Below are 26,277 nucleotides of genomic sequence, written 5' to 3' on the forward strand. Positions count from 1 at the left end.
TCCAAATGGGTCCTTTGCTGTGATGCTGATATTGTTCATTGTCTGCAGAGACACAATCATGGCAATGCTTGGCTGTGCCTCAGAGTGTGATCCCATTATCTTTGGATGGGTCTTGAGGGTAGATGTTTTGTTGTGATTTCTGCCTCCTCTCTGGCTGGCTTTCCCTGCCACATTTTTGTGATACCAGGAACATTTGCACAAAAGTGCAGACTGATTAAAAGAGTTCTGCCTCAAAAGTAACATTTTTAGCCAGACTAGTTTCCTGACTGCCACCAGAAGTATTATTCCTGAAGTCTGAGAGCTTCTTTTCAGTGTGTTCAGAAAGCTCTTTTAACTTGCATCTAGACCTGACACATTGGAAGCACTGGAAACACTTAGCTGAGAATAGAAGGGGGAAGAGTGCCAGCAGTAAAGTCTTAAATTGTCTTAAGCCCATCATAAAATCACACTCTTAGTTAACTAGAGTACATTGTGTGCGGTATGGAGCTCATTGTTGGACTGAATTTGTTAGCTGCTCAAGTGCACAGTGTTTCTGGGGTTTGGGGKTTTTTTTTAAGGCAATGTTCTTTGTGCCTTTTATAAAAAAACATATTTTTGAGAATCTCAGTTTTTCATAGGAGTTGAATTTTAAGAAAACACAATGCCTATAATCAAAGGACTTTGTGTTGGATGCAGTTTTTACAGCTTTTGATTTACTGATGGTTGCTGATGGGAGTTTTATTCTGTAGTAATTTATTAGTGTAGTAGTTGAATTACTACACATTGCAACTCTCTACAGAATCTGATATTTGTACCAAATATCAATGTCTGGATTCTTGCCAAGAACTATAATCCTTTTTTCTTCTTTAGAAAGATTTTATGATTGGGAAGGATGTATATCTTCGCAAAACTTAACTCTTCTCAAGTAGAAATCYGCAGCCCTTCAGAATATTGCTTTCTCTGTTTGCACTTCAGGTCCTCTTCCTTCCCCTCTTCCTCCTAAAATTGAGGCCGTAGGCAGTTTGGGGGGCTTTTTTTCCCTTTCAATTCTACATACAATATGAAACAGCAATAAAACAAGTCAGTTTTATAGTTGGACATTTATAATTAATGCACCTTCCCTGCATTTCTCCACTGGACTGAATTTGGCAGCAATATGGGCTCTTACATGAGATCCCATATCTTACYCTGGTGGCCCAGGCTCATGGGTGCCAACATCACCAAACTCCCTGAGGCACTGCCTGTGAGCAGCAGCTCATTGTTGTGCTCCAGTTCCCCACCCAGGGCTTTCTGATTGCTGGTTCTTCTCGTGAAAGACATACAATGGTAATTGCCAGCTGTTTGAGAACTTATTTTCAGTATGTTCAGCAAGCTCTTGCAACTTGCATCTAGACCTGGCACATTGGAAGCACTAGAAACACTGAGCTGGTCAGGTCAGGAATACTTCTCAGGATATCAAAATAAAATTACCTTGCTCTTTCTCCCATTGGTGTTGGGTCTCCTGTGGGAATTAATCACTGTGTGATGAAGCCATTTAGGCTCCGGATGGGCAAATGGAGGTAGRTTGTGGCTTTTGAAAGGGGGCAGCTGTAAGAGTCAAGATAGCTTGAAGATGACAAATCATGGGAATCTATTGTGTGGCGTGGATAYGTGTGCACACTTAAACACCAAGACAGCTCTCAAATTGTGGTGATCTATGTGAGAGGGAAGAGGGGAAATTATAGCAGTTTATATCCAGAAGAACATCTGAGCTTCTTGCTTTTCAGCAAATTAGTAGCTTTATCTGTGGTTGAGGAGAATATTGAAGACTTCAGTGCTCTCCAGAGAATGAGTAAATGATGAGGTTGTTGGGTTTTTTAATTGAAATTCAAATTAYTTCTAAGCATGTAACATAATGTTCGAGCAGCGTATTTTGAGGGAGGAGAGCACCAGGCAGCCAGAGTAAAAAGCTCATGGAGAAGACCAGAGCACTGGCAGAAAAATCCTTGTCTAAAAGGGTGTTTGTAAGGAATTGCCAAGCAGTTTCCTTGTTTGCAACCATGGTGTGACAGCACCCACTGTAGGATCCTAAGTTTGTCTGCMTGAAGACCACATACACTATCTTCTCAGAGTTGGGAGCCTTTTTTTGCTGGGTGCTTAATATTCAATAAGCATGGCCTCTGCTCTGATATGCCTCCAGGCCTCATAAAGCCTGGGTGGAATACACAGACACAGAAAGGAGAAGACTGAGTGTCAGGGGCATGGGATTACGCAGACAGAAACACAACAGGGCATTCCYACAGAACAATGATGTTAGAGATAACGCACACAAACCCACAAGTTACCCTCAGTTTTAGTGGCACTGTCTATACTTCCCTAGCATGGATGGAGGAGAGAGAATTGTGGAACGTTCAACTGCAACTCCTCAGGAAAATACTGCTCTGAGGGGAGCATGAAAGGGGTTTTTCCTCTTTGTGCTGTGCTGAATATCCCCATTCTTCTTGCTTCTGGACATCCTTCCTGAGTTCGAGGTGGTGTGCAAAGCCAGGCATGCTGAGAAGCACATTATCCAGCAGCCCTGCACTTGTCAGATGCTATTAAACAGCAGGGRAAGAGAATGGAGGAGCTGGTGAATCTGTCACATCCTGCTTGTTCAAAAGATTATTGATGCTGCATAATTCATCAAAGCATGACTGACCTAGCAGTGGGTTCCGCTGCCAGAGGTGTCCAGTTACTGCTTCTGTGGCAGCTGTCCATGGAGTGATGCTCCTTGTTTGTGAAAATAGCCTCTGACTTTGTGTCTGCCCATGAGCCTTTCCATTAGTGCACCTAAAATGATCACTGTTGCCCTGGACTCTGATAAAATGTGAAGGTCCTGTTCACCAAGAAGTGCTACTATTTTGGCATTTCTTTGTGTTGTGAAATGTGATTGACATAGGGAATTACTGATACTCTCTGTGAAACAGAAATTCTGGGAAATTTTAATTGGAAATATTATCATGCTTTTTCTGATATTATTTATACCGTGTTCGGGATTATTTTACATTCCCATAGTTGAAATATTTTGATTGATTAACTGTGAAAAAATACGCTGCTTTGTAATGTTTAGTTTTGAATTATTTCATTGCTTCCTAATAACAGTTATTTCTTGATAATTAAGTATTGCTTGATGGGAATTGCAGTTCAGAAGCTTGACAAGTTCACTCTGAACCTCTCCTGTTGCTTGATTTACCTCTCTGGTACTGTATCATGCAGTTTTGGTCAAATGAAATTTGAAGTCCCTCTGCCTGATGTAGCGATAAAGGAATCTGGTATGTATGGCCTAAGAAGGGTTCAGCTGTTGGTTCCCGTCGAACAGCATGCTGCAGTGGAAAAAAAATGGAAGTTTGTATTCCAGCATTCAGATTCTCAGTGCAATATTGCTGGTCAGAATACAAAAAAAAAAAAATTGTCAAATATTTTTAGGTTGGATATTTTCTCTGAGTTTCCTGGATAGAAGATTGAAAATTTATGTGACTAGAAAATTGAAAATATCTGCCATAGTTTGGAAATGCTCTTTCATATGTACGAGSTGGGACCAGAAACCAACTTGCCTAAATTCTGACCTTGTTGCAAATTCAATCTCAGTTTACAATACTTACCAGGTTTGCTTAACCCTGTAAGTAACTCTTCCTTAAGTGTCTCCTGGTAAGTCTGAGAGGTCTTCAGATGCATACCCTGTTTCACCAACACAGGGTTAAGAGAGACATTTCAGGGAGACAGGTGCTTGTATCCTTCCTAGGCTCTGCTTTGGATGGGTTGAGTTTAGTCCACTGGAGAAGCCTGGAAAATCAGGTCTCATCAATACCGCTGAAGGCGGTGTCTTCTCCTGAAATAAAAAAGTGGTTGGAGCACTGCTCTGAGAAGGAGTGCCCAGGGCACTTCCAGAGGGAATGCAACCTGGGTAGGTCATGGTGTAAAAGAGGGAGCAGGTCATGGGCAGAGTGTTGCTGGAGCAAGGYGCACAAGAGACCTAGGGCCAAAAAGCAAATGAAAGAGGGAGACTTCTGTGGTTTAGGATTATGCAGAGACTTTGCCTCTTGTGTGGGTTAATGCATACACACTGCAGGGAGAAGGAGTGTTAGATCCAGTTCTCCATACCTGCAGATTCGTCTGGCTGCTTCCCAGCTGCTGTGGATTTGTCCTGACATTACACCCAACTTGTCCCCCGACATTACACCCAACTTGTCCCCACCTTGGGCCAGGAGACAGCAAGATTGATGTTACCAGATACCTGAGTCCTTGTGGCACCTCTCAGGGGTGGTAGCTGCCCCCCTAGCCACTTAATTCATTGCTTCCCACTTCATCCATGAGTGTTTGTGTCACTGGATCATAGAACCACAAAATCATTTAAGTTGGAAAAGACCTCTAATATCATMGAGTCTGAGCATTAACCCAGCACTGTCAAGTCTACCGCTTGTCCCCACGTGCCACATCTATGTGCCCTTTAAATACCTCCAGGGCTGGGAACTCCAGCACTTTCATGGGCAGCCCSTTCCAAAGYTTGACAACCCTTTTAGTAAAKAGATCATTYCTAGTATCCAATCTAAGCATCCACTGGTGCAACTGGATACAAGTGCTATCACTTGCACTTGGGAGGAGAGACTGACCCCCACCTGGCTACACCCTCCTTTCAAGCAGTTGTAAAGGGTGATAAAGTCTGCCTGGAGCCTCCTTTTCTCCAGGCAAAACACCCCCAGCTCCCTCAGCCACTCCTCATCAGATCTCTACACCTTTCACCAGCCAGGCAGCTYTGGATGCCAAGAGGGAGCACCTCTGCAGGCACTGCTGTTCCCTACAGTAAGAGTGGAGGAAAAGAATGAGGAAGGCAAGATCGTCCTCCACAAGTTTCTCAGAGGTGGCTGTCTGTCTCCATGCACACAGCAAGGGATGTAGAAAACTRGGATATACAGGCAGGTACCTGTCCTGTCTGTCCCCAGGCCAAGGCAGCTTCCATTTCAGAGAAGTCACAYCGAAATGAGGTAGCTGGCATGAGCAGACTTGACAGAACACACTGGTTTCTTTCAGATTGTCTTACTAATGAAAATGTCCTGGTTTTTGGGCAGGGAAAGGAGGGGAGGAAGAACCACAGGGCAGGATTGCTATTCCGCTTTACAGGACTTTCTTGTATCTCTGCTCAGCAATATTGCATCAGCAACAGAATGAAAATAATGTGCAGGGAAGTACCCATGCAAAGCTCAATCATAAAATATCAGGGTCACCTTCCACTCCCAGCTTTTAAASGTTGAGTGAAACATCTCCTGAGCATTTGGGCTGACTGCTTTAACCTGTCATGGGTGGTTAATACTACTAGTAGAGGAGTAAAAATTTTAGAATTGAAAAATACTCTTTCAATCCTGGTGGTAATCACCCCTTAGCAAAATTAGTGCTTTGCCAACTCAAAGAGACCTAATCCCCTTCTGTCATAGGAAGAGAAAAAAATGTAATAGCTGTGAGAACTGTGAASCTTATTTTCAAATAGATGCCTCAGCATTTTTATATTTTCTGTGGGATTAACTAGTAACACAGGAAGGCTAATACATATGCAGAGATTTCATTTGCTTCTGTAACAATTTGCTGGGGGCAAATTGAACTGTGTCATGAGAAATGGTGTTGTTTTCTCTCCTTCTTTGTCAGATGAAGGAAGAAGACTTGTTAGTAACATAGAAACAATTTGCAACTTATCATCATTTCAGGGAAAGTTTCTCCTTGCGTCATATTTCTGCTTAAGTTTCTCTTTTTCTTACCCAAACAGAAAGGGGTGCCATTTTAGAAGCACAGAAGACACATAATGAATCACATAAGTGTTGCAGCAAAAGAATCTTTGCTAACATAAAATAGAACTGAATTTTCTGTACTGCTCTTACACTCTCATAGTTGCTGCTAGCTCAAAAAGCAGAGATGATTTGCTCTACTCTGTGTGTAACTCTGGCTCCCAAGGATGGCTTTGTGCTGTGCCTCTGAGGCTGCTTCTGTGAGCATCTGGTGCTGATGGGCACAGGCAGCGATGGCTGCAGAATACTAATGCTGCCACTGGCTCCCACAAGGCTCTTCTTCTGAAAAATGCTTTAGCCATTCAGTGTCCATGCACCATGCTGAGCAACAGGAGGGCAGAAAAGCCGCGCTCAGGGATTTTTTTTTTCAATGCAGAGCAAGAAGCCGACAGCAATGATGGCTCTCTGCTTCACATTGTTGCTCCCAGGCTTCTTTCAGAGCTGCAGTCATTTATTTGCATAAACATCAAGCCTGTCACTTGTTGCAGGCTTTGATAGTATTTCTGTAACAAAGGAATTGGAGAAAAAAGCTGAACATCTTCTATTCCAGTCTTAGAAAATGAATGACTGCATGGTTATGGTGATTACTTTATTTTAGATTTTATTAGATAACTGTCCCCTGCAATTTGTTTTCCTTCCTGTTCTGCTGTCCCATGTGGAAAACCATGAGAGGACCTCCCCCACACCCCTTTTGTCTTTCTCCCAGACTGTGACTACCCACAGGGGGTATCTCAAAGAATTACCTACCAATAATGATTGCCACTGCAAAACCTCTTGCCACACACTGCCACCGTTTTTCTTTCTGCTTTAATTGTTTTTCTTCCATTAGACATCTGAGAAAGTCACTCCACATCGCCCATTTCATGCAGAGATACAAGAACTCTGCTGTAATTGTATTTTTGATTACTTTCTTGATTTTTCTTTATATCCCCTAGGCAAGATGCACACTTGCTATTTGCTCTGCATACCCTATCTTTCTGCAGCTTCTAAACTGAGGAGGACATTATGTTTGCCAGTCATCTCTGTCTGCAAAGCTATGCAGCTGCATCTGAATTTTCTCTGGGTCTTGCAACTTTTCTATATTGAAAGACAACTGAAATACACTACTCTTATAAAGCTGCTTTTCCATTGCAGAAAATGGTGAAGTATCACAAGAATGTTGTTCTGATGCCAGGAGGGAGRAGGGAGAGGTTTGTACTGATTGCTAATAGGAAGGGAAATAGCCTTGGAAACAATCCCCTTATTAAATGTGGTCTGCACAGTGAAAAGCCTGGGAAGCCTTTCTAAGGCTTCTCACATTTAGGCTTCGTGCCCAAGCTCAGGGTTTCAGACACGGAGGTGATTTCAGAATATCACACAAGGGGAACCATTTCAGCAAAAATATCAAGGTTGCACAATTCATTTATCAAACTGTCTTGGATCACCGTGCACATGTTCTTTATTGGCATGTGACTCCAGAGGAACAGAAGTAACAATTTCTCCCCAGACCTCCAAATAGCCATTGTTCGGCTGGGCTATCAAGGAAATTTCAGGGCAAACAGATAGAGCTCCTGTGAACATTCCCAAGGCCAACTAGAGGTTTCTTCCCCTGAGTAAGTGTAATTTTTTGTGCCTCCTCCCTTTACAAGTCTTCCCTAATCTTAAGAAAACCTTGAAGCAGTAGTATTAACAGTCTTGATAGCCTGAAGATATAAACAGTGCAGAATATGTAGGGGCAAGTAATATATTTTCCTAAAGAAGGACCTGTGCCTGAAGGCTTGTCTGCTTTTTTTCCCCCAACTTTATCAGCTGGTCTAATAAAAGATATTACCTTTCCCTACAAATGTTGCCTTACTTATTGGAACAGTTGCCTCCAGGGTATAAAACACTTAACTGTGTGTAAAACTCCAGTGTCAGGGTGATAGAAAGGAGTTCAATGGTGTGATTTCCATGCCCTGAGCCAACTGGCAAAAATTAAAACAAGATGGGATGAACACTATCCACCCTTATCGTTCTGCACATCATTAATGTCCCATACACCCCAGCTCTGTGTCAGTAATTTTGTCTTTCCTACCTCTCAACTGTGTGGAATAGCTCTTTTCTATCACAGAAATGCACACTGAGTAGCATCTTTTGGATGTTATCTCATAGAAACAGCAGCTCTTATGGTTATGCTTGATGAAACTTTTCTCTGCCTTCTGATTATTTTCTTGGTTGCTATACTGCTGTACATTTTGTTTTGTTTATTACAAGTGAGCTTTGGAGAGATGAAATAAAAAATCCCACTGTGACTGAGTAGACTGTTTTTCCTTTAAGGATCACCTAAATGTTGACAACTTTGTTGCAAATCTTAAAGGACTGTTTTTAATATTTCAGGTGAACTTTCTGTGGAAGGCATACAAGACCCATTCCTTGTTAGTGTCCATATCATCACAGACCCCGGTGAATCCAAGGCTCTCCAGCAGGCCATTGATAAACTTCTGGCTTGGATCCATCCAGACCTCCAGCTATTCCAGGTCTCAGAAAGACGAGCKCCCCGAAAGCGCAGGAAGCCGGGCAAGGCTGGTGTTTCCCAGCCAGCCCTTGCTGTCATTCTGTTCCTGCAGGAGGAGTATGGAGAGGAACCCATCTTGCAGCTCCATGAAACTTTCCAGCGGCCACCTTGGCATTACCACCACACGGAGCTAATGCATGGGAAATTCCTCCCCTACATGCCATGCAGCCAAGATTTCTACACTTTGGCTCCAGAGACTCCCCTGTGGGCCATTCGCCCAGTGCACTATGGGAAAGAAATGATCCGCTTCACCATATACTGCAGGAATGAAAATTTCGTGGACATTTTGAAATTGTATGAGTTAATATTGAAGAGACCAGTGTGCCAGAAAAAAGCGGACTTTTGTGTTTTTCCTGTCTATTCTAACATGGAAATAGACATTCAGTTTTCTTTAAAAAAACTCCCGAAGGGCCAGGTGCCAGTGAGGACAGAGTCTGCTGTGCTGGAGTTCAGAGTGAAAGATGTGGGGCAGCTTGTGCCTCTCTTGCCCAACCCTTGCAGCCCCATCAGCGAAGGCAGGTGGCAGACAGAAGACCACGATGGGAATAGGATCCTTTTGCAGGTAAACTCAGTACACAGGGAAATAGAGGCACATTTCTTGGGTTTGTGCAGGAAAGCTTAACCTGAATTGACAGTTGACCTTTTTTTGGTTGGTTAGTTGGTTGGTTGGTGGTTTTTTTGTTTTATCCTTGAAGAAAAAGTCAGGACACTACTGCTGCAGAAAGAATTTGAAGCCTCTTGCTGTATTATGAAACTGATGACAAAAGCAGTGAATGCTGCTGTCCAGATATCAGTCAATCTTAGTTTATGCTAAGAGTGATGTGAGATGAGACAGCTGTTTAAAGAAATGAGGAGAGAAGGAATTATGAGCCCGAGTAGAGAAATTATGGCTGGTGAGTGTAGTTTTATAAGAAGTATGGGCACRGAACTGTCAGGGAGTTTTACAATAGCCCTCAGTTATGAGACTTTCATGGAAGACAAGCAGAAGTCCTGATGGTACTCATTATTTTCTAACATCACTGKCTGACAAACTGCATCTCTCTTTTGCACAGTGATTATCAAGATGAAGGAAAAGAAATGCACCCTGAAGAGCAGCGTAAGAGAGACATTCCCACAGACTGTCTTTTTAAACTRCTCTCAAGTGCTCATAACCGAGTCCTGAGAGCTTGTTTGTTAGGATGTCTGTAGGAACCATATCTGAGCAATTTGTCAGCGTGCTTTGCTCCACTGCACCACATCCAAGAGAGATAAAAGGATAAGCAGCAAGCCCTTAACAGCTGCATGCCCTGCAGAGAGGGCATCTGTGGCAATCCAGAGCCAGGTTAATGTGCATTCTTGCACCTCAGAGGTATTTATTGCTCCTTGCATTCAGATCAAGGAGCCCAGTCCCRCACCTTTACGAGGCTGTTGTTCAGATTTCAAAGAGTATTTTTTTGGGGGTGAATTTCATTTATATGGCTTGTCAGGTTGTCTGACCTTATTGCTGTGGAACGAGAAGGGTGGGTGCCATCCTTCCTCCGTACAGATCTCCCAGCATGCAGAGAGGTAGGAACAGTCCTCTGTAGGACAGTGCATCTGGATCTGTAGTTTCTGGGGCTGAAATTCCAGGTACACAGGACACCTCTGCTCTGGTCAGTCACATTCAGGTGGTGGTGAAAACTTTCAATGCTGCTTTGCAGATGTCACCCTCAGAGCAATCCCATGCCAGAGCTGAATAGCGTTCATATAGGGCTGAGGAGGGCAGCTTCCTTGTCCACCTGGCAATCTCTGATTTTTCAGGGTTACTGATTGCACTTTGGGTAAATCTGTGTTAGCCTGACATAAGCTGCAAACTGAAGCTGACAAAGTTCATCATGAAACTTACAGACCACCTATGTCCTCCTTTCCATGTTCTTTCTCAGGATGTTTCTGCTATGTGATAYAACTTTGGTTTATGGGATCTTACACTGGTTTTAAGTAAACTGAAGGGAAGGATCAAAAAAAAAAAAAAAATGGTTTCTAAATAGGGCTTTTGGTTTAAACACAGCAAATTTTCAGGAGTAACAAGGGCCAGGCAGCATAGAGGTATAGTGAGACTTGCTGATCAAAGAAAATCAGAGTAAGATTTTGGCCATATGTACCAAAAGTGAAGAGCAGAAGTCTGCCTAGTGTGGCCAGTGAGTACAAATAATTTTCATTCCTATTTTTGGTGAGGATGATGATTCTGAATAGGAGAAATAAAAGGGCAAACAAGAATGAAGTTTCCACAGCATTAGTGATAACTTTCCCTTCATTCCAGTTATATTRGTTTAAACAATGACCTCTCAGTATTTTCTAGCCTGCCTATCAATTGTTACTTAGTAATAATCAGAATGTTTTTGTTTCCTTTATAYAGATACTGCACCTTTTAAAAATTATAATTGTACCAAAAAAGGTAGATTAACATTCCTGTTAAATTGCAGGCAGTATTTAAAGTTTGAGTATTCATCCACGTTTAGGCTTAACAGGACGTGACCTCTTGCATGTCCTTATGGGCACTTGGATACTTGCCAGCCAGATTGATCCATGTTCTTAATCCATTTTGCAAATGCAATTATCAAGGGGCTTAGATAAAGTCAGTTCAAGAGAAAACAAAGTTATTCATGGATAAGATAAATCTGTTTAATACCAAGAAACTGTTCCTTCCTTTTTCAAGGAAGCCTTTCAGAATTATTTTGTCACAGTAGCTTTTACGTGTCAGCAAATGGCTCYAAGATTGAAGATACACAACAGCTGAGGCAACTGAGGGTTCAGCTGGCTGGAGTAGGAGCAGGAGCAAGGCTTAGGAACACGATTGCATCCTGTGGGAAGACACCCACAGCTTCACCAGAGCTAAGCCCAGAAGCAGGAGCTCTGAGGAGCTTTTGTCAGAGCATTGGGAAGAATATGTAAATAATGTAGCTAAGCATATGCTGTGTATTGGTATAATGAATATACTGCCGGATTTATAGGTCTTGTCCAGACTCCTGGCTGCCTCTGGGCATAATCCACACAGAGACAGATGAAGTGCTAATCAACTTGCACTCCTGGCATTGCGATGTGGGAAACAGGAAAGGTTAATAACTGATTGGGCTGGCTTGGCCATGCATGTTTGGGAAGGATAGTGAGCAGAGAGGAGAAAGTGTGCAGATGGCTTCTTGAAATTACGATAACATCTCTGGATAGGGTAGAAAAAGTAAAATAATATTTTGGCAGGCTTTTCTAGCCACTCTGCATGAGATGAAACATGCAGACATAGTCAGGAGGAAGGTGGGCTGCAGCAAAAGGAGTGTCTTACCTAGGTAGAGACTCAGCACTCAAGCACAGGACTTGCTGCTGTTTTACATGCCAGAGAGCACCTATACAGTTTATGAGACGGCTATTTTCTGCCTAATGTTGATTTATAAAGCATCCTTGAAATAACACTGAAAATGTTACAGATCACAACTTATGAGGAGGTAGAGGGATTTTTTTTTAGCTGATTTTCTGAATTAATTGGCCAATGTCCTTATCTGTACCAGGCAATTGTAATCTTAAGTGAAGAAGTGGTATAATCATGTGTTTTAGGAGCAGAGATAGTGGCCGTAACTGAAGCAAGGAGCTAGGACAAGAGGACTCTTAGACAATGCAGAAAATACCTTGTCTTACATATATGGGCAGGGGTGGGTGTTACTGAGCTGATGAGGTCAAAATAATTACAAAATATGAGGTTTGGACAAAGACTTTCTTCTCCCAGCCTTATCTGAGACTAAAAGAAACATTTTATTCTCCTGTGCAGCACAAAGAATGGCTTGCCCCTCAAACCTACCGTGGCCAAGGAGAGGCAAATCTCAGAGACTCAAGGCCCAGTTATTTTTCCATTGAGAGGTTTTGGAGATGAATCAGTGAGGTCATGGCTACACTTCAGCTGACCACCAAACCATTCCAGACCTCACCTTGATGGTCATCTAGCATTCATATGACCTTGATCCAATATGTAATGATCCAGAAGCTTTACTCAACCTGCTGCCATCTTGGGTATGGGCCCTGAACTTTGTGGCACCTCTGTTCCAGAAAAACAGGCAAAGAAAGGGGATTTTGCAGGGAACAGTTTAATCTGCAGGAAGGAAAATGGAGGTGAGAAAAGACCTTCAAGYTTGCTAAATTAAATAGTGCAGATGAAGCAGAACTGAACACAAAGAGGAATAAAGAAAATAAAAGCATCTGCTGGCACAGGTTGCCCAGAGAAGCTGTGAATGCCCATCCCTGGAAGTGTTCCAGGCTAGGCTATATGGGGCTTTGGCCAACCTGGTCTAGTGGAAGGTGTGCCTGCCAATTGCAGGGAGATTGGAGCTGTACAGCCTTTAAAATCTCTTCTAACCCAAACCATTCTATGATTCACAACAAACAAGGATGTGTACAGGGCACCTTTACAAAAATTACATTTAGTTTCTTTTGAAACTGGTGAAAAGGACACACTTTTGGAACAAAAATTGACTCAGTCAAGAGAAGAACCTTAACCTGATTTAATTAATCTGTAAATCTAACCCTGCTTTTCAAAATATTTTCATCTATTTTTCCTTTCCTTTTTCTGACATAGGTGTTTGGTTGTCCTTCATGCTAATTAAAGGGCTGAGTTTTGGGGGAGCATGAGAATCAGTCACTAACTCATATAAGAGATTTTTCACTTGTTTTTCTTCAGCCTAAGGTGCTTTATCTTTTCTGTTAGTCCAGTTATATTCCATGGCATACTGGCATCTCTTAAGATTATACACCCAGCAAAAATTTTTGAGAGTGAATATTTTTTGTGTCACAAAGCACCCAAATTCCCTAGTTTTGTGAACATACTACAAGCCACTTTTCAAAGAGGTTCAGTTTKAAATCAAAACTGTACATTAGGCCTTTTTGATATTCAGTAATGCTGACAGTATTTTGCCTTTCAAGTAAGACCTACTATGATGATACTGAGCACTAATCTCTGCCACTTTTTCTTGTGTTGATTTTTTTTTTCCTGGATCAATTCCACTGGTTTTAATACAATTAAACAAACACCATTGCACTCCTGTTGAGCAAGGCAGGCAAAATCTGGGCTGGAGATGGTGATGTCATTGCTGTGCTGGCTGGGTCCTGACCTCAGCAAAGCCTTGCTGGCAGTTCTTAATGCAGATAATGCTTAAGGAGATCTCTGTCTGCTTTATTAAAAAGCAGATAACTTAAAATAGACCGCAGCAACACTCATGGATTTTTTGTGTTAAGTCCAGGCASCCCAAGTTGAAAGTGCATTTCTGCGAGGTTTGCCCCAAGTTGTTTATGGCACTCCCAGATATACATCATGAAATTCTTCTGCAGCCYATTGTAAAACACAAAGGCTCTAAATCTCTCCAGGCTTCACAAAGATTTGTGCAGAGATTATAAATGAGCAGCAGATTAGCACCAGATGAAAAAATCTGTTCTGTGAGAGAGCTAATCTGTTCAGTCAGTGGCCAGGTTTGCTGCACGTCTTTGCTGCAAGCTCTGACAAATCCATCTCCCTGCATTTGGAATTTCGGTCAAAATCAACATGTCACTTTGGATCGTGTCTTTGTCCTCTCAGATGGCTGGTGCCCTCTCTGGCATCTCTCTGGTTCTGGTGCCAGTTGCAGGCAGCACGGCTGTACCAGAGGCAGGGAGACGGGACTCTGCCAGGCAGCAGGGAGGCAACAGGCAGTGCTGAGAGCATTAACAAGTCATGAGAAGGCTGATGATGAGGACTTGGAAAAAACAAGAATTCAGAAAAGCTGCAACTGTTTTCAAAGCCAGTGGCAGGATTAAGGAGGCCGAGAAGCCTCCTCAAAAAAATGAGGAGGAGCGGTTATGTGAGCGCACAGGCTGCATGCAGCACTCGGTGTGCCGTGCCAGGGTGGCACAGGGAGCACCATCAATGGCCTTGGCACAGGGCTAGGACCTAGTTTTGCCTGACTTTTAATCCTGGCTAAATCATTGAATCCCCTCTGTGATCTCTGGCAAGTTAGAGAATGTAGATATAGAAAAGTCTTATTAGCCCACGTAATCCAGTCCTCTACAATATAGGATTAGCCTGTAATCTTTATTCACTAGTATTTCTTGGGATGGAGCTTCTGACACTCTACCTGTAGTACAGTATTCTACYTGCAGTGCACTGCTGCTTCTTGTATTGTCTGGTGTTCTCAGCCAGGAAAGTCCTCAGTTACATTGCWTTAAGACAAAAGTAATAAAAGAGTAACTCCTTATTATTCCCCATTTCTGGCCATATAATGAAGAGCAGCATTGGGAAAGAGGTTTTCAAAATCTTAACTCATCTAAAAAAAATGATCGGGGTGAGCAGTTCCTRCTATAACAGAGCTGTTCACAAATAATCTGTATTAATGGTGTCACTTGACCTGCCCCGCCACTATTCTGGGAGCAGGCTGTGCTTGCCCCCTTCTCCTCACCATCCACCATTACCTCCTTCCAGGCCAACTGGGTTTGACCAGGAGATTTGCAGCAAATACCTTGTATAAAATGAAATACCGATATTTGTCCACAGGAACATAAAAAGAACTAAGAGAGAAAAAAAAAAAAAAAAAAAAAAAAAAAAAAAAAAAAAAAAAAAAAAAAGCTTAAAATAGCAAAACCCTGAAACTGATGTCATATCTAAAGTAGATTGTCAGCTACAGTCTGTGTTCTCCCTGTAGATGATGGGTGTGTGCTCAGTACAGCCCAAAGATATAGAAAGCAATTCAGCTAACTAACCACACACAAGAATTTTTTCAGGAAAACCTGAATTGCTCTCCAGACCCYACTGGCTGTACTAACTAGACAGCTAAATCCTATTAATGATGTCTGTGGGCTCTGCCTGACATACAGGTRGTAGATGGGTGGTATGGCCTGCACAAGGTAAAGCCAAGGCTTTTGTCTTGCCCCCAGAACTCTCTGCAGTGCAAGGACACATCTGTTCCCAAAAGCCTTATGTTTTCAGTTTTGTCCAAGTTGCTGCCAGTGGTCCCATCCTTACCTTTTCACAAACAGGAAGACTGTACTTGCTTGGATCCTTAGTTTCTGTGGATGTTTGATCTGCCAACTTATCAAYTGAATCTCCAAAAACACAAGTATAGCATAAAAATAAGTTATGGTGAGGCAATCCATGATTTTCTTTCTCAGAAGTTTTCTGGAGTTAGTTGCTTCTATTGATTCACTGAGCATGGTACTTGAGCTCATGTAGTGTATCTGATAACAGAGCCACTGCAGAGAAAAAAACTGGTACCTTTGGTTAATAATAACAAAATATAATGAGGAGTATTTTCTTGGTCAAACACATCAAAAGACCGCAATGATCTGTTGGTGGACTTTCAGCATGTCAAATTCTTATTTCTGGGTTATCAGAAATGTCTTCAGTTAAGAAACAGCTGTTATTTCCTTCATGGACAAGTTTTTTATCCTGCTGAGTAATTTTTAAACAAATTGGCTCACATATTGCACTGCTAATATTATGTGTAGRGGTCTAATGTGGTTTATGGCTAATGTCTTGTCGACAATTAACTCATTACATTTGACTTTTTTGTACTCAATTTCTTCACTGATTCCTGTAATTCTTTATGACAGTAAGGGAACAGCTTACTGTATTACACAGAAATAGGTTATGAGTTAATACACTTCATTACAGATACGTATATATTATATATATATATATATATATATATAATCAGCTGCAGCATCTAAATGAACTTCTGTGGTTTGGCTGTCCTACAGTCTCTAGTAGGCGATCATGAATGAGAAAAGCATTTTTTGCAGATGTGTAAATCCTTTTTTGCCCATAAAATCACTTCAATAAAAACCAGAAGATGGCTATGACAGATCTGGGTCACCAAGACAATGTGATGTGCACTAGCAAGATGTTAGAAGCAGTGATGTATGGAGCTTTTTTAGAGACAGGATAAAAAGAACCTCCTTGGTTGCCAGGTCTCAGCTCTTTCTATCACGTCATGTAATCTTTTYGGTAAAATGAACAAGCTCTGTCTTTATCCATTACTCGCCCCAGAAGACTCTTCTCCTTCTGTTGTTATTASAAACCTTTTCTTAGTTTGTGGTTCTGKTTTTTTTCAYGGATAGTTCATTTTTTTTTTTCYGTGCTCCATCTCTTTCAGTTCAAATTTATTCTTTTTCACATRGGAGTGATTGGAGTCATGCACAGCATTCCAGATGAGCCATAGCAGTGTTGTCCACAGTGCTTTTCTGAACCCGCTTGAGACTGCCCAATACMATGTTGTCACAACCTTGTCGCTTTAAGAACAGAAAGTGGTCAGGATACCCAGTTCTTTCTCCTCTCCTGTTTCCAACTGGCAAGTCCCATAGCTGAAATTATTGTTTATTCTCAAGAGTATGATCTTGCACTTTGTCCCATTAGTTCTGTCCCTTTTGAGGCAGAGATCAAGCATTTTGTATTATGTGAGAAATCCCTGTAAGAAGACTTTAAATTAAACTTCCTGGAATGCAAATTTCTAAAAGCCTCACTGAAATAAGTGGGAAGATGAAAAACCTTAAGTTTGCTCAAAGACAGTTGAGTTACCCAGACATCAGTGTCTAATTCCATAGGAAACCCACCTGGCCTCCAGCTCCTTCTTGAGAAGGATGTTGACTCACCATTTGTCACAGCTTCTTTCCCTGTTCAAATGCTTGAGTATCTGATGGGCAGGCAACTGAATCCTACCCTAGGACTGAGATTCAGGTCCAGGTTTGGATCATAACCATCAGTTTGGATCTTCAGCCCAGGTGTCTACATGCAAATTGAGTGTGTGTCTGTAATGTCAAACTAGGTAAGAAAGAAAAGGTGAAACTGTTGAAGGAAGTAGTAAATTCCCACAAAGAGAACAGAATGAGCTTGCTTGCTGAAGACTTTTTGATGTTTCAAAAAAGGACAAAAAAAAAAAAAAAAAAAAAAAAAAAAAAAAAAAAAAAAAAAAAAAAAAAAAAAAAAAAAGGAAGAAATGAGAAATTATAACTGTATCATACAGTTATTCTATTTCTTTGTTTTTGTTCTTAAGCTGTCCACTAAGGTATTAATGTTGGAAGACAGAATATGAATGAATTTGAACAAGTCAATAGGAAGTGAGAAATTCAARCTAGCATAATTCAGCCCACAAGGCAAGGCTTCTCTACCATTTATTCTCGTTGTCTTTGAGGCTCCTTATGTAAATATTTTGGATTTTGGCAGGGTGGTTTGTCTTTGTTATTGCAGTGAAACATTTGCTGTAAGCATACTGACTAAAGTCTGCTTCGTAATCATTTGCAGTAACAACTCAGAGATGGAGACTTGGGGTTGTAAAACTGCCAAAACCGTATTAATGTGATCTTCTTTTCTCTCTCTCCCGGCTGCAGCAAGTGCACAGTTGGTGTAGGAAGGCTGCAAAGCAGAACAAGCAACTGTATCCATCTGTGTCAATAGATTCCAACTTCACCACTCTGCCAGCCTTCCTTCCTCGGAGCCACCGATCTGTCTCTGAACAGCCACAAGAAATGGGTCAAAAAAAGGTACATCACACCAATGGCCTTGGTCATTATCTTGGTTTCTCCCAGCAGGACTTGAGACACAGTGACCAAGGAGATTTCACACGCAGATCCAGGAGTGCCTCCAGCATTTCCTGGTCATTTCAACGAAGCAAGTCTCTGTTCTGCTTGCCCACAGTGAACTCCTCTTCAGCTTCAGAGACATTTCATTTCAGTGAACCATTTCAGTTTTTAAATGCCGGGTCACCTGCAACCAGGTTGAAAACATGGAAATGCAGCCCCAAGCTTAACATTGATGACTTGGAAGGTGCCCAAGAGACTGATGTGGACACAGGGATGAAGCTGTCCTTCTCAGACCTGTCTGTGGTTTCTGCATACTCTGCCCTTAATGGATTTTGCAGTGAGTTGAAAGACTCCCTTCCACCACAGAAACAAATTGTCAGTAGGGCTAAACAAGCAGCCACCAGCAGAAGGCCTGCATCAGCCATGTGCAATAACTTTGAGTCAGTTGACAGTGCRCTGCCCTCTCCTTCAGAATGGTCTTCCAGCTCTTTCATGTCAGCATCTCTCTCCACRCAGCACAAACAGCCCTTGAGAGCAGCTCCATGTTCTTTGGATGATCATGTYTGCTCAGCTTCACCAGTTAATGAAGAAGAATTCTACATCTGAGCTTTCTCTACCTTATACCTTCCAGAACAAATGTGAATGACAGCAGTGGGTCCTCCTTGAGTTTACAGAAGGTTCCTTGCTGAGGAGAAGGTGATGCAGAAGAGTGTGTTAAATATTTGAAGAAAATACTTGGRACCCTCTGAGGTTGAAGGAAATGGCAGAAGAAGAACACAGTATTCCACTTAAATCTGGCAGGAAATGAAGACTAATTTTGTCTTCATTTAAACAAACAGCTTTACTGAGAAATTCCGTTAACTCAGAAAGGGGTCTTATTTCCTTTCACAGGTTCCAAAGGCAGCTCTAAGCACAGCAGGTCCCAGCAGCACAGCCTCAGTAGGGTCAGGTAGGAAGTGTCTAGAGARGAAACGCTGCTCCTTCCAACCTTTGCGAGCTGGCAGTGATGAGGTGGGGCAGAATCACACAATCAYTAATGTTGGAAGAGGTCTTCAAGATCCTCCAGTCCAAGTGTTGACCTAGAACTACCACAATCATCCCCAAATCACATCCCCAAGTGCCACATCCAGACACTTCCAGAGACTGGCCCCACCACCTCCCTGGACAATTAATTCTAAGGCCTGACCGCACTTTCAATTAATCCTTTTTTTTATAATATCTAATCTGAACCTTCCCTGGTGCACATAAAGGCTGTTTCTTCTCGTCCTTTCACTCAAGACGTGGCAGAAGAGACCACCCCCCCCTTCAGTGCAACCTCCTTTCTGGTAGTTGTAGAGATCAGTGAGGCAACCCCTGAGTCCCTTTTCTCCAAACTAAACAACCCCAGTTCCCTCAGCTGTTCCTCATCACACTTTTGCTCCGTTGCCCTTCTCTGGACATGCTCCAGCACCTCAATGTCCTTTTTGAATTGTGGGGCCCAGAAGTGAACACAGGATTCAAGGTACCACTTTCACCAGTGCCAAGTACAGGGGTCAATTACTGCCCTGGTCCTGCTGGCCATACTCTTTCTGGCACAGGCCAGGTTACAATTGGCCATCTTTGCCACCTGGGCATATTTCTGGATCATTTTCAGCCAGCCATTGACCGGCACCTTCAGGTCACTCTTCCCCCAGCCCGTAGCAGTGCGCAGGATTGTTTTGAACTGAGTGCAGGACCGAGCACTTGGTTCACCTCACTGACCCCACAAGACTGTCCTTGGTCTATCCATCCAGTCTCTCACAATCCCTCTGCAGAGCCTTCCTACCCTCCAGCAGATCAACACTCCTGCCCGTACTAGTGTCATCTGTGAACTTTCTGAGGACACACTCAGYCCACTCATCCAAATCATTGATGACAATGTGGAACAGAGCTGGTGCCAGTACTGAGTCCTGGGGAGCACCAGTAGTCACCAGCTGCCCACTGGATTTAGTTCTACTCACCACCACTCTCTGGGTCCAGCCRCTTTTACTCAGTGAAGAGTCCACTCATCCAAGCCATGAGCAGCCAGTTTCTCCAGGACAGTGCTGCAGGAGACAATTTCAAATGGTTTCCTGAAGTCTGGATACACAACATCCACAAACTTTTCYTCATCTACAAAGTGGATCATTTTGTCATAGAAGGAGATTGGGTTGGTCAAGCAGGATCTGCTTTTCCTAAACCTGTGCTGGCTGAGCCTGAGCCCTTGATTGTCCTGCACATGCCATATGATGGCACCCAGGATGACCTGCTCCATGGTCTTCCTCAGTRCCAAGGTCAGGCTGACAAGCCTGTAGTTCCCTGGATGGTCCTTCCAACCCTTCTTGTAGAAGGCCATTACTTTTGCTAATTAACAGTCTGCCAGGACTTCTCCCAGGACTGCCTGGGAAAGTGTTGAAAGTGGTTTGGAAAGCTCTTTTGCCAGCTCCCTTGATACTCTCAGGTGGACTACATCAAGGTACATAGACTTGTGTCCCATGGGGGCAGAAGGTCATTAACCCTTTCCTCCTGGATTATGGGGACTTCACTCATCTCCTCACCCCTAACCTCCAGCTCTGATTGCTGCATGTCCTGAGGGCAACTGGTTTTGGTGTTAAAGACTGAGGCAAAGAAGGGATTTAGTACCTCAGTCTTTTCCTCACCCCTTGACACTGTGCTACCCTCTGCATCCAGCAAAGAATGGAGACTCCTTAGCCCTACTTTTTCTGCCAATGCATTTATAGAAGCTTCTCTGGAAGAAGTTTCACTCCTTCCCCAGGGAAGTTCCACTATGTCTCTTACTTTGACAGACCAGGATGCAGAAAGTGCCAAAAGGGAGACCTTAGTGAACATTTTCAGCCCCCTACCCAGAAAGCCCATCCTTTCCAATCAGAAGGGAGCTGTTTGGGCTGTTGTCTGAACCACTGGTACAGACAGTACCAAGTAAAACATGTTTGCTACTTCTCACTCAGGCAATACAGCTTACCTTCTCGGAATACAAACCTAGAAAGATAACCCAGCATTTTTATGTATTGCTACACTACTAGACCCARATAAAAGACAGCTTCCTGTTTTTAAGGGGTTGTTATTTTTCTGTTTAAAATCATTAATGCAGAAATTTATTCTTCATATTTCCAGTGCAAGCATACTTCTTTCTGGGTAAAACATATTTCTTCTTGAATAGCTCTCTCCAAAGGGAAAACAAGACAAAATTTACTGACTTTTAGAAGATGTTTTAAAAATATACTTTCTTGATAACCTGTTTTGCTCTAATTAATTTGGTGTTAAAAAAAAAGTAAGTAAAAAAGTTGCTAATGTGACAGCTAAGTACCTTCAGCAGGATTTAAGTCATATAAACAGATTTTATAGTGCATATTCTGGAAAGTTACATTTTTGGCTGACAAATGTCACTGGTTACAACTCTGGTCGAGCCACTGGGAAAATGACCTTGTTAAAAGGTGTGTGTGTGTATGATGCTGGATGTTACCTATATGCAGGTGTAGATGCTGAAGACCTACCATGATGGCACTGTGGTGTGTGGAATAAAAACTCATTTTTGGAGAAAAATATTTGCTATATTACCAGGTAATTTTAATCAAAAGAACTTTAGAGGGAAAAAGAAATAAAGGTGAAAAAGCACACACAWACTGTAAATAATAGTTATAAAAAGTGGAACAGCTCCTCTGGCCCATTTCAGTAAGTACACAGTTTTTACAAACTATTCTGGAAGAAAGTCTGTTGAAAAATGAGTACAGATTTATAGGGGAGGAACCTGCACCCTGAGTCCAGAAGAGGCCAGAGGGATTGTCAAGGCTTTTTTCTTTTTCTATTGTTYTCTCCACACAGGAAAAAAAGTCTCAAACTGAAGTCCAAATCTCCTCTTTGTGAGGTGCTGTCATAGCATTTACCAGGGGTACACTTTATCTTTTGTGCTAAACACAATGAATAAATCAGTTAATCTATTCAAGGTAAAGAGCACAGAAGATCATCAGCCTTCTCCTGCCCTCTAAAACTATTTAGGCTTACTGCAGTTTCGGGTAAACTGTTCTCTTTCTGGGACCAAAAAGAGCACTACTGAAGGATTTGTCATGGTGTGCATGTGTTTACCTGCTCTATGCTCCTTCAGACCCCAAACAGCCTGTCCTCTGTCATGAGCTTTAGATCAAATCCCTCCCTGGAACACAGTRAATCTGATTTATCTAAAGTTGCATTACCATGCTATTGTTTGTACCCTGCCAAAATATATAAAACACTGTGAAGTCAGACTAGCCACTTTTTCCATCAGCTTGCATTTCACCATACAAACAGTGATTCTAGGACAGTCAGCATCCACAGATTTAAATCTATGCTTCATTGTTTTCTATCAYAATCACTGTATTTTCACTGTATTTTAATAATACAGATAACATTTGATCTGAACATGAAATAAAAAACTTCTTTGAGCCAATGTAGCTGTCTGATCCTGACATCATGCCAACACTGAAACTCTGGACAAAAGCTGTTGAGGTTTTTAGTGGAGAGGAGGCTTTGAACCATCTTTCCACCTAAGGCATGCCTCTAGAAGAAGGAAGCACTGGTAGTGGAGATCCACAGGGAAGCCCAGGATGGCTCAAGTGTCAGTCATGGGGTTTATGTGTGATATTAACCAGCAGATCCACAAGCGTCTCAGCTCCAGATTTTGCCACAGTAATCCTGATGGGAAGAGAGCCAAATGACTGTCCACAGACTCTGAATTTGTGCCGTCCCCACTGGTTCTGTCTCCAAGTATTTCTGTTCTGTTTACTGATACCTAACTAGAGATTAAAGTTTTATATGTTTACGTTGATGGTGCTTGTAACCAAATCTTGTAAAAAACCGAGTGTCTTGCTATCGGGAAAAACAGAGGTGATARTACAGAAAACTCCTTGTCTATAAAAAAGAAAGCCAGATTATGGTGTGTTTCATTGAAGGTAGACTTCATTAATTCTCTTCCTGTTMGGTAAGAAGGGGGTCATCTCTTCAGAGAGTTGAATATGCACAAGTTTCATGGCGTTTACTTATTGTGTTGATTAAATTAAGAACCATGTATTTTGAGAACTGCAGGTTTTTCCTGAACTTCTTCTCACCCTACAATGTGCACTGCTTCTGTGAAATAAAATAGAGATGAAAAGTCAGTTGTACTTAACTTTCTGCGTGTTCATTTATGAAGTACTTACAGAGTATTTTAACTAGGCTTCCAAAATGACTGCAGTGCCACAAGCTCTAAAGCTTTTTTTTCAGTGTGCATTGGTGGGATAATTACAAAACAAACACAGCAAAAATATTTTTATGTTGGAATCAGTTTTGCCTCTGCAGACTGGGTCTTTTGATTCTCACTGTGGTGTTGTAAATCATTTTCKCTAGTAAAGCTGAATGATAAAATAGAAGCTGTGACATGTATTGGTAGTCTTGCRTGCTCAGATCCCATCTTGGTTTGTTTGATGTACATTGGTCTTCATAATAGTCYCCATAATTCATTCCTCTTATTTTCATCAGTGTGTGGTGTTACCTATTATGCATTTCTTTATTCCCCCCCATGGGACATTGTCTGAATGTCAGCATTACATTGTATTTGCAAAGCTGAGTAGGTTTGGCTTTGTTAGGTTTTTATGGTTAAACAATGTGGGGTTTATACATATTTTTATGGGACTTTTTGAGCTATAGAAATATCAGGAGTTGGAAGAAGCCTCTGGAGGTTGTCTAGTCCACAGCATCTGCTGAAAGAAAGCACAAAGATGCCCAAGTCTCAAAGCTTTCAAGTGAAAACAAGTTGTTCAGGACCTTGTCTGGTCAGATTTGAAAATATCTAAAGGTGGTGATTTCACAGTGTCCCAGGACAATGTGTGCCAGTGCTTACCCACTGTAATGGTGAAGAACTGCTTCCTAGTCTGCTGTCAGAATTTCTCATGTTCAAAACTGTGACCTTTCCCTCTTGTTTCACTGAACACCTCTGAGAAATCCTGGCTCTGTCCTCTCTATTATCCCACTTCAGGTGCTGGAAGACTGCAGAAGCTCTTGCAGCCATGGCCTTGTCACTCCCTCACCATGTGAACACTCTCAGGTTTGTTGTATCGCTCTTGTAGTGATGATCACAAAACTCTACACAGATGTATGGATGTGGATGATAAGTGCTCAGTAGTTAGGAAGAAGAATTTCTGTCAACCTGATGGTGGCAGCTCCCTTGTTTGTACCTCCCAGTACATGCTGTGGGCATCATGACTGCAAGGATGCCCCACTTAGTTGTGTTCAGCTTGCTGTTTACAGGGACCCCAAGGTCTCTTTTTCAGAGCTGCTTCCTGGGCAGGAGGTGCTTCCTCTTGTGCTGCCATACCGGGTTAGTCCATGCCAGGTGCAGGGCTTGCATTTGCTTTCATTGAACTTGGTGAGGTTCTCACTGGCACCTTTCCCCAGCCAGTGAAGGTCTCTGTGAGCTGTGAGCAGCAGCCCTGMCCTTCAGTGCATGTTTTGGCCATCACATTGGCCAGGTTCTGTTGCACTGTCAGTGGTGGCCCATCCARCCCCATGTGTGTCTCCAGCTTTCTGCATCCCTGACTCAGTCTTGTGATRTGATTWGTAATTTTCTCCTCGAAGCTTTGCTATGAGATACAGACACATGGCAGGCCTAACAGAACATCTTGTGARTGAAGATCTTGTGACTGAAGACAGAGGTTTTTCCAATTGGCAGATTTTTCCAGTTACAGAAGACAGGAATTTTTCTAGTCTGTCCTGAATAACTCACAAGTCATTTAAAGAAGGTTCTGTCTTTCCTTTTTGATTGATTGGGTTGTAGGAGATGCCCACAACAATATCCCTTTTGTCTCCTGACCCATGAGCTCTTGACTTTCTCACCCTCTGTTCCCTCACAAATACACATGAATTCATGCCACTCATTTGCTCAGAGCACAAACCTCATCACCGTCTGCCACCCTTCCCATGCATCCAGCCATGACAGTTCTGGACCCGACTGACCCATCAYATCTCTGAATCATCAGATTTTACATCCTGAGAGTGCTGAGATCTTTCAGGCGTGATTTTCAGATTCAGCAGCCTGAGCTTTGGCACTGGCCATCCCATTTGCCCAAYGGAATGGAGCTACCCAGCTCTGGTAAGACAGTCCCACTTTTCAAACAGCTTAGGAAGCAATTTCAAACTGTACATGTGTTAACTATTGCAAGAATCAGACTATTGGAACATATTGGTATTTCCCTCTGTTCCATTTTCTCCTATAAGGCTAAGAAGTCCTAATCCTAAACTCATTCTTCCTGGGAAAACCCTTCCATGCTTTTGTTCATTTTTTTACACTTCTGTTACCTTTATGTTGTGTTGTAGGCTTTTTGAGCTAGAAGGTCCATAAATACAGTTTTTGGAGATTTAGATGCACTCTATGGAGGTATAGAGCGGCAGTGTTTTCCATTTTATTCTGTTTCTCTCCTAGTAATGAAACTTGCTKCTTTGGCTGCAGCTGAGCCCTGAGCTACCCTTTTCATAGATATTTACATAACCCTATGGTCCCATTCCCAAGCAGAAAAAGTCTGTTGAGACCCTACAATCATATATGTAAAATTAGGTATTTTAAAAATATAATTAATTTTAAAATTAGCTACATTGAATTTCATCTGCTTTTTTTTTATTGCCCAGTTGCTGCCTATTGTGAGACTTTTCTGTGTCTTCCCCAGTTGTTCATCATCTTTACCATCTTGGATGCTTAATAACCTCAACAAACTCCCATGCCACGAAGCTCCCCTTTTTCCAAGTTTAAGTCATGCTGAGCAATGTAAGCTTGAGTACAAATCGCTGCATGTCTCCACCACCAACCTCCTTCCACTGTCAGAACTGGCTATTTATTTCTACCTTCTGCTTCCTGCCTTTTAATCAGCCCTTTATTCACATAACCTTACCTCTTAAACAATCACAGCAGGGTTTCCTGTACAGGCTTTGATGAAGGGCTTTGGAAAATTGTTCTTAGCTGCACACCTATTTGTTGATGCCCTCTGAAGCCCCAAATAGATTTATGAGGTGTGATTTCCTTTTATAAAACCATGTTGACTCTTCCCAAAAAAATCCTTAAACTTCTCTCCATTTAGATAATGACTTGTCTCTTATCTGAGCCCAAGGGTCATTTGAGCACAGAGCAATCCTCCCTGTGGCATTCTTTCCCAGCTTCCAGGATTTGGCATAGTGCAATTTGCTAAATTTACACAGAGTCCAGACTTCCAGAGCCAAAAACTTCTCTGATCACTGTGTGACCAGCTGCTACATTGGACTACCAATGGATTTTTCCTCCCTCAGTTTTGCAGATTTCTTGTTTTCCTTCCTCTGGTGTCCACAGCAGCTCAGGGCAATGAGCAACACTGAATAAATTCCCTACGTGAGAAGACAGACACATTTATCTGCAGCCTTCTCCCAGAGAGTTTCGCTGAG

At 42.3% G+C, this 26,277-nt stretch overlaps 1 protein-coding gene across 1 annotated transcript in view; it reads left to right on the forward strand.

Annotated features, from left to right (window-relative positions):
* Positions 1-23,013, forward strand: part of FAM124A (family with sequence similarity 124 member A) — a 41,153-nt gene extending 18,140 nt beyond the window's left edge. The window contains exons 3-4 of the mRNA XM_057367389.1: positions 8,127-8,866; positions 17,653-23,013. Coding sequence (XP_057223372.1) covers positions 8,127-8,866; positions 17,653-18,450 — 1,538 coding nt within the window. The 3' untranslated portion in view covers positions 18,451-23,013. The remainder of the gene's footprint in view (positions 1-8,126; positions 8,867-17,652) is intronic.
* Positions 23,014-26,277: the final 3,264 nt, after the last annotated feature.

Source organism: Malurus melanocephalus, unplaced genomic scaffold, assembly GCF_030028575.1.
Source record: "Malurus melanocephalus ecotype Western Australia unplaced genomic scaffold, MMel_1.1 scaffold_78, whole genome shotgun sequence".
In the NCBI taxonomy this organism is placed as follows: domain Eukaryota; kingdom Metazoa; phylum Chordata; class Aves; order Passeriformes; family Maluridae; genus Malurus; species Malurus melanocephalus.